General features: G+C 37.3%; 1 protein-coding gene across 1 annotated transcript; it reads right to left on the bottom strand.

The window, feature by feature from the left end:
* Positions 1–1,873: 1,873 nt before the first annotated feature.
* Positions 1,874–8,854, bottom strand: LOC117319929 (putative ribosomal RNA-processing protein 7 homolog B; the record flags this gene model as incomplete). Its single annotated transcript, XM_033874637.1, has 5 exons — positions 1,874–2,002; positions 2,714–2,762; positions 3,055–3,204; positions 4,868–4,965; positions 8,725–8,854. Coding segments are annotated over 5 exons (513 nt in total), but the record flags the coding sequence as incomplete, so codon positions are not given.
* Between the last annotated feature and the right edge of the window lie 269 nt (positions 8,855–9,123).

The raw sequence follows: 9,123 nt of genomic DNA, 5'->3' as shown, positions 1-9,123 counted from the left end.
TTTTTTTTTTTTAAAAAATAAAAATTTGGGGAAAAAAAGGTCAAGAAAGGGCCCCCCCCCTTTTGGGGGGAAAAAATTAAATTTGGGGGGTTTTAAAGGGGTTTTAAAAATGAGTTAAATTTTAAAATTTTGTAGTTTTTGTTTAAGGGATTTGAAACAGAAAAAAAAAATTTTTAAGGGACAAAAAAAGGAAAATTTGGGCCCAAAGGGGGCAAAAGGAGAAAAGAAAAAATGACCCCAAAAAAGGGGAAAAAAAAAAGGCCCAATTTAAAGGTTTAGTTTAGTCCCGGGAGAAAATGGTGGTTAAAATATTAAAAAAAAAAAATTTTTTGGTTTTGGGTTTCCCAAAGGGGATTTTTAAAATGGGGTTTTCCCGGGGGAAAAAAGGGGATAAAAAAGTGTTTAAAATTTCCCAATTTTTAAGAAAAAAAAATGAGCCCCCAAAGGGTTAAAACAAGTTTTTAAAAAAAAAAAAGGGGTTTTGGGGTTTTTTTGATTCCCGGGGGAAAATTAAAATTTTTTAAAAAAGAGTTCCCAGAGGGACAAAATGGGGTATAAATAGTAAAAAAAAAGGATGGCAAAAAAAGAGCCCGAGGGATGTTAAATGGATGACAAGTATAAAATGAGTTCCCAGAGGGATGTTAAATGGATGTCTAGTATAAAATGAGTTCCCAGAGGGATGATAAATGGATGACAAGTATAAAATGAGTTCCCAGAGGGACAATAAATGGATGACAAGTATAAAATGAGTTCCCAAAGGGATGTTAAATGGATGACGAGTATAAAATGAGTTCCCAGGGGGATGATAAATGGATGACAAGTGTAAAATGAGTTCCCAGAGGGATGTTAAATGGATGACAAGTATAAAATGAGTTCCCAGAGGGATGTTAAATGGATGACAAGTATAAAATGAGTTCCCAGAGGGATGTTAAATGGATGACTAGTATAAAATGAGTTCCCAGAGGGATGTTAAATGGATGACTAGTATAAAATGAGTTCCCAGAGGGATGATAAATGGATGACTAGTATAAAATGAGTTCCCAGAGGGATGTTAAATGGATGACTAGTATAAAATGAGTTCCCAGAGGGATGATAAATGGATGACTAGTATAAAATGAGTTCCCAGAGGGATGTTAAATGGATGACAAGTATAAAATGAGTTCCCAGAGGGTTGTTAAATGGATGACAAGTATAAAATGAGTTCCCAGAGGGATGTTAAATGGATGACAAGTATAAAATGAGTTCCCAGAGGGATGATAAATGGATGACTACCGGTAGTATAAAATGAGTTCCCAGGGGGATGATAAATGGATGACAAGTATAAAATGAGTTCCCAGAGGGACAATAAATGGATGACAAGTATAAAATGAGTTCCCAGAGGGATGTTAAATGGATGACTAGTATAAAATGAGTTCCCAGAGGGACAATAAATGGATGACAAGTATAAAATGAGTTCCCAGAGGGACAATAAATGGATGACAAGTATAAAATGAGTTCCCAGAGGGACAATAAATGGATGACTAGTATAAAATGAGTTCCCAGAGGGATGATAAATGGATGACAAGTATAAAATGAGTTCCCAGAGGGATGATAAATGGATGACTAGTATAAAATGAGTTCCCAGAGGGATGATAAATGGATGACTAGTATAAAATGAGTTCCCAGAGGGATGATAAATGGATGACTAGTATAAAATGAGTTCCCAGAGGGATGACAAATGGATGACTAATATAAAATGAGTTCCCAGAGGGACGATAAATGGATGACAAGTATAAAATGAGTTCTCAGAGGGATCTTGGCATCTACCATAATATGATCATATTTCTTTGTACTGTACATATGTAAGAGTATTTAAAGAAGTGGAAAAGATGACTCAGTTTTCATATTCTTGTATTAAAAATCAGTAAACATAACAATTAATATGGTCGGAATCTTCTTGATGCCTTCATCAGAGCGATTCGCTGTTTGTCTTCCTCAAACTTTATTCTCAATTCTGCTATTTCTGTGGAAGAATCAAATTGAATTCATAAGTATACAATTGTATATAATGTTAAGATGACAGTAACTAACACTGATGAAATACTGTTTTCAAATGAAAAATTTTACTAGAAAATGTCTCCAGACATGAATGTCCCCCTCTCCAATGCAAAGAACTTATAATTGGTGTTAGGATACCATGGTGTAAATATGAACCAAAATTGTTGATGGGTTCTCAAGACATGACATTGATTAGAAATGACACAGGACACATTGTGTCCCATTGAGCAGAGGCCAAAGGTGACCATTGACCTTTAAACCCTGACCTATGTCCACCAGAATATTATCAGGGTAGTCCTCGATGTAAAGATAGGGTGTAAATATGAACCAAGTTTGGTAAGGGGTTCTCAAGAATTACTATGGAATGTGTCCTGTGCAGAAGGGGTCATAGGTGACTTGACCACTTCAAACTTGATCAATAACAACCAGAATATGATTCTATTGTGTCAATATGAACTAAATCTGTTTTGGACTCTTAAGACATATGTCAATGATTCAGAACAGGACAGGATAGACAGAGATGGGTAAGTATATATACAGCCCCCGCCCCACCCCCACCCACACACTAGATGGTGAAGGCATAAACAAAATCACATACTTTTTGTGTATCTTATGTAATTACAACAGATAAGGTCAGCTGAAGGGAGACTAAAATATTCAAGATTAAAATACTTACGTTCCCTCTTTGTTTCCCTAATTTGGAACGAATAGAAATTCAGCAACTCCTACAAAGGGGGAAATAATTGTTAGTTTTTAAATCAAATACATGTGATGTCTGCATATAATTTTAACCATTGAAGAATTGGTTTCCCTTCACCCAAATGCAGGCTGCCCTCAATTAGGAAAAAAAAAAAAAAACTTTTTGTTAAGTTAAGTTCAGCACCTACTGTTGACATAAATGATAATAGGCAGGCAAAATTTAAAATACAAGTGAAATCATTTTAGTCCAACACAAGTTTTAACTACTTTAAGCACATTGATAGATATCAAGTTTAAAATAGTTCACTAGTTGTTTACCTTGTCTTTTCTTTTCTTTTTTTCTCGGGCTGTAACTTTTTTCTCTTGTGACTCCTTCCATGGAACACCCTTATTTTTACCATGTCTTGTGACTGTCACCCAGCCATCGTCATCGGGCACACCCTCCATATCCTTGGCTTTCTGTTTCTCCTGTAGACAAACCATAATGTTGTTACGTTGATGTTAGGAATGTCAAACAAGTCAATTTGTTTAGGAAGACAGTCTGTCACTAAGTTGGTGTCTTTTTTTAAAGTCTGGCTGCTGAAAAAATTCATTCCAAATAAGTAATGAAAACAAGAGGCCCATGGGCCTTTACGGTCACCTGAATTTTGAAATATTTAAGTTAATTTAAAGTTAGAATGAATTCCAATAGAAATCAAACAAATGATAGTCAAAACTAGTCAACTATAGTAAAGTTTACCCTGCCCCAGGGGCAAACTTGGGACCCAAGGGTCATGAAATTCACAAATTTTGGTAGAGCACCTTAAGACCCTTCCATCTACGAAGAGTATTTGATTCTACCTTATTTAGGTCTTGAGAAGAAGTTTTTGAAATTTCAGTTGATTTGACTCTTTTTGGCCCCGACATGCATCCCATACTGATAATTCTAACCAAGTGTGTATTATTTCCAATGGCAACTGGAAAAAATAATGCTAAAAAATATGGTTTCCCTTTATAAACTATAGTTAACTTTAACCCCTCCCAGGGGGAATCATGAGACCACAGGGTCATGAAATTCACAATTACGGTAAAGGACCTTAAGACCTTTCTATCTGTGAAGGGCATCTGATTCTACCATATCTGTGAGTGTAGAAGAAGATTTTGAAATTTTAGTCAATTTGACCATTTTTTGCCTGCCCCTCAGGCCCCTGGGGGGGTCAGGACCATATAATTCACAATTTTGATTGACATTTTACGATGGAAGCTTCCTGTTAAATTTCATTGAACTTGGTTCAGCAGTTTTTGAGAAGTCAAAAATGTAAATTGTTTACAACAGACGACACCAGACAAAAGGTGATGTAAATAGGTCATCTGAGACTTCGACTCGGGTAACCTAAAAACTAGAAAATGTCTGTAAGACATAAATTGCCCTTGCTGCACTCCATTTCCTGGCGGGGCATAATTACCTAGTAATCTGATCCAATTTTTTTTTCCGCTTGTTTGGATAATCCATAAATTGTATAATACACTGTTGATGAACACGCAATGTGCGATGCCATTAAACAACATGCAGAATTCATTGCAGAGTGAATGGACAGTACAATTAGCATTACATGATTATTCAAACCAAGGTAAGATTTTAAGAAAGTTGCAGCCATCTCAGTTTGGTTATTATTTGGAACATTTGGAATTATGTATTCAATAATGACCAGTCATGATGCGGGTGCTGAGAAGAACAGGCTATGGCAAAATTTTGTCAGTTTCGTTTTCATTGGTTGGTTGAAATGCCATCTGAACATGATCCCTTACTGGCCACTGTCAGATCTTCATAACATAGTGTATTATAGTGATCTGTAATTTAATCAGACTTATCGAGTGCTTTTGTGAAGAAAGTGCTTGCTTTTGATAGCTTTTTAGACTGGAAGGTCAAATATCAAGGTCACCTAGTATAAATAGAAAATCAGTCTGTGCACATTATCTTTCTTTGTTGAGTTCTGTTACAGTAGTGCCAATTGCTTTGTAACCCCCTAGTTAAGCTCAAATTTAAAAATAGAGTTTTATAATCTGATTACTCAATAATGATTAATAAATATTGAGTTACTTCAGATTCTTTTCCCCCTGAAATACAACATTTCCCCTGTGTAAACATTACCTCTTCCACCCGAGCATCATATTCAGACATGTATGTGTCAATCTCCTGTTGCAGATCTTCAACATTTATCCTCTCTTCTTCGTAATTTTTACACCACTCTGTAAAGTCATAAAAACGGTAATAGTTAGGTCATGGACAGTTAACCTGTTGTGTATACTGGTAGTACAGTAATGGCCAGGTAGTGTACAGTTAACCTGTTGTGTATACTGGTAATACAGTAATGGGTAGGTAGGGTACAGTTAACCTGTTGTGTATACTGGTAATACAGTGATGGCTAGGTAGGGTACAGTTAACCTGTTGTGTATACTGGTAATACAGTATAATGGCTAGGTAGTGTACAGTTAACCTGTTGTGTATACTGGTAATACAGTAATGGCTAGGTAGTGTACAGTTAACCTGTTGTGTATACTGGTAATACAATAATGGCTAGGTAGGGTACAGTTAACCTGTTGTGTATACTGGTAATACAGTGATGACTAGGTAGGGTACAATTAACCTGTTGTGTATACTGGTAATACAGTGATGGGTAGGTAGGGTACAGTTAACCTGTTTTGTTTTCTGGTAATGCAGTGATGGCTAGGTAGGGTACAGTTAACCTGTTGTGTATACTGGTAATACAGTGATGACTAGGTAGGGTACAGTTAACCTGTTTTGTTTTCTGGTAATACAGTGATGGCTAGGTAGGGTACAGTTAACCTGTTGTGTATACTGGTAATACAGTGATGGCTAGGTAGGGTACAGTTAACCTGTTGTGTATACTGGTAATACAGTGATGGCTAGGTAGGGTACAGTTAACCTGTTGTGTATACTGGTAATACAGTGATGGCTAGGTAGGGTACAGTTAACCTGTTGTGTATACTGGTAATACAGTGATGGCTAGGTAGGGTACAGTTAACCTGTTGTGTATACTGGTAATACAGTGATGGCTAGGTAGTGTACAGTTAACCTGTTGTGTATAATGGTAATACAGTGATGACTAGGTAGGGTACAGTTAACCTGCTGTGTATACTGGTAATACAGTGATGACTAGGTAGGGTACAGTTAACCTGTTGTGTATACTGGTAATACAGTGATGGCTAGGTAGTGTACAGTAAACTTGTTGTGTATACTGGTAATATAGTAATGGCTAGGTAGTGTACGGTTAACCTGTTGTGTATACTGGTAATACAGTGAGGGCTAGGTAGTGTACAGTTAACCTGTTGTGTATACTGGTAATACAGTAATGGCTAGGTAGTGTACAGTTAACCTGTTGTGTATACTGGTAATACAGTAATGGCTAGGTAGTGTACAGTTAACCTGTTGTGTATACTGGTAATACAGTGAGGGCTAGGTAGCGTACAGTTAACCTGTTGTGTATACTGGTAATACAGTAATGGCTAGGTAGTGTACAGTTAACCTGTTGTGTATACTGGTAATACAGTAATGGCTAGGTAGTGTACAGTTAACCTGTTGTGTATAATGGTAATACAGTGATGACTAGGTAGGGTACAGTTAACCTGCTGTGTATACATGTACTGGTAATACAGTAATGGCTAGGTAGGGTACAGTTAACCTGTTGTGTATACTGGTAATACAGTAATGGCTAGGTAGTGTACAGTTAACCTGTTGTGTATAATGGTAATACAGTGATGGCTAGGTAGTGTACAGTTAACCTGTTGTGTATACATGTACTGGTAATACAGTAATGGCTAGGTAGGGTACAGTTAACCTGCTGTGTATACTGGTAATACAGTGAGGGCTAGGTAGCGTACAGTTAACCTGTTGTGTATACTGGTAATACAGTAATGGCTAGGTAGTGTACAGTTAACCTGTTGTGTATACTGGTAATACAGTGATGACTAGGTTGGGTACAGTTAACCTGTTTTGTTTTCTGGTAATACAGTGATGACTAGGTAGGGTACAGTTAACCTGTTGTGTATACTGGTAATACAGTGATGGCTAGGTAGTGTGTTGTTAACCTGTTGTGTATACTGGTAATACAGTAATGGCTAGGTAGGGTACAGTTAACCTGTTGTGTATACTGGTAATACAGTGATGACTAGGTAGTGTACAGTTAACCTGTTGTGTATACTGGTAATACAGTAATGGCTAGGTAGTGTACAGTTAACCTGTTATGTATACTGGTAATACAGTAATGGCTAGGTAGGGTACAGCTAACCTGTTATGTATACTGGTAATACAGTAATGGCTAGGTAGGGTACAGCTAACCTGTTGTGTATACTGGTAATACAGTGATGGCTAGGTAGTGTACAGTTAACCTGTTGTGTATACATGTACTGGTAATACAGTGAGGGCTAGGTAGTATAGTGTACAGTTAACCTGTTGTGTATACTGGTAATACAGTGATGACTAGGTAGTATAGTGTACAGTTAACCTGTTGTGTATACTGGTAATACAGTGATGACTAGGTAGGGTACAGTTAACCTGTTGTGTATACTGGTAATACAGTAATGGGTAGGTAGGGTACAGTTAACCTGTTGTGTATACTGGTAATACAGTGATGGCTAGGTAGGGTACAGTTAACCTGTTGTGTATACTGGTAATACAGTGATGACTAGGTAGGGTACAGTTAACCTGTTGTGTATACTGGTAATACAGTGATGGGTAGGTAGGGTACAGTTAACCTGTTGTGTATACTGGTAATACAGTGATGGCTAGGTAGGGTACAGTTAACCTGTTGTGTATACTGGTAATACAGTGATGGCTAGGTAGGGTACAGTTAACCTGTTGTGTATACTGGTAATACAGTAATGGCTAGGTAGTGTACAGTTAACCTGTTGTGTATACTGGTAATACAGTAATGGGTAGGTAGGGTACAGTTAACCTGTTGTGTATACTGGTAATACAGTGATGGCTAGGTAGGGTACAATTAACCTGTTGTGTATACTGGTAATACAGTAATGGCTAGGTAGTGTACAGTTAACCTGTTGTGTATACTGGTAATACAGTGATGGCTAGGTAGGGTACAGTTAACCTGTTGTGTATACTGGTAATACAGTAATGGGTATGTAGGGTACAGTTAACCTGTTGTGTTTACTGGTAATACAGTGATGGCTAGGTAGGGTACAGTTAACCTGTTGTGTATACTGGTAATACAGTAATGGCTAGGTAGGGTACAGTTAACCTGTTGTGTATACTGGTAATACAGTAATGGCTAGGTAGGGTACAGTTAACCTGTTGTGTTTACTGGTAATACAGTGATGGCTAGGTAGGGTACAGTTAACCTGTTGTGTATACTGGTAATACAGTAATGGCTAGGTAGGGTACAGTTAACCTGTTGTGTATACTGGTAATACAGTAATGGGTATGTAGGGTACAGTTAACCTGTTGTGTATACTGGTAATACAGTAATGGCCAGGTAGGGTACAGTTAACCTGTTGTGTATACTGGTAATACAGTAATGGGTATGTAGGGTACAGTTAACCTGTTGTGTATACTGGTAATACAGTAATGGCTATGTAGTGTATTGTTAACCTGTTGTGTATACTGGTAATACAGTAATGGCCAGGTAGGGTACAGTTAACCTGTTGTGTATACTGGTAATACAGTAATGGGTATGTAGGGTACAGTTAACCTGCTGTGTATACTGGTAATACAGTAATGGCTAGGTAGGGTACAGTTAACCTGTTGTGTATACTGGTAATACAGTGATGGCTAGGTAGGGTACAGTTAACCTGTTTTGTTTTCTGGTAATACAGTAATGGCTAGGTAGGGTACAGTTAACCTGTTTTGTTTTCTGGTAATACAGTACTGTAATGGCTGATAGAAGTTACAGCGACTTCAGCAATGCCATTGCTGTTCGCTAATTAGTTCTTGTCCTTGGATAGTAATGCCTTATTGTATTTTTAATTACTTACTACCCATTCCTGTGCCTGTACATTTGTGAGGGTCATCCAATGATATAATTAGTGGTTTGCTGTATGGAATATTCTTTGCTTTCTTGATGGCATCTGGCTTTCTGAATACTATGTATGCCACCTTGAAACCCTGTAAATAATATCACATGGATATGGTAGTATTAAAAAACAAATAGTATCAGTGTCTTGTACATAAAAACAACATTATCTACTGGTGTATAAAATGTGTAAACTAGTATGTTTCAATTTTAAGAAAGCTCCAGAATACTTAAATTTGAGTCATCCTATCAAAAATATCCATCTGAAATATCTGAGGTGTCTGGGGCTTTCATAGTATGCAATTTGGTACACAGCTTTCTACTGAACATCAAGCAAATTGCCCACCCTTGCATGCCCCTG

This window comes from Pecten maximus, unplaced genomic scaffold (assembly GCF_902652985.1).
Source record: "Pecten maximus unplaced genomic scaffold, xPecMax1.1, whole genome shotgun sequence".
Lineage (NCBI taxonomy): Eukaryota > Metazoa > Mollusca > Bivalvia > Pectinida > Pectinidae > Pecten > Pecten maximus.
Note: the sequence above shows the minus strand (reverse complement) of the source record. Positions and strands in the feature narration are given on the sequence as shown.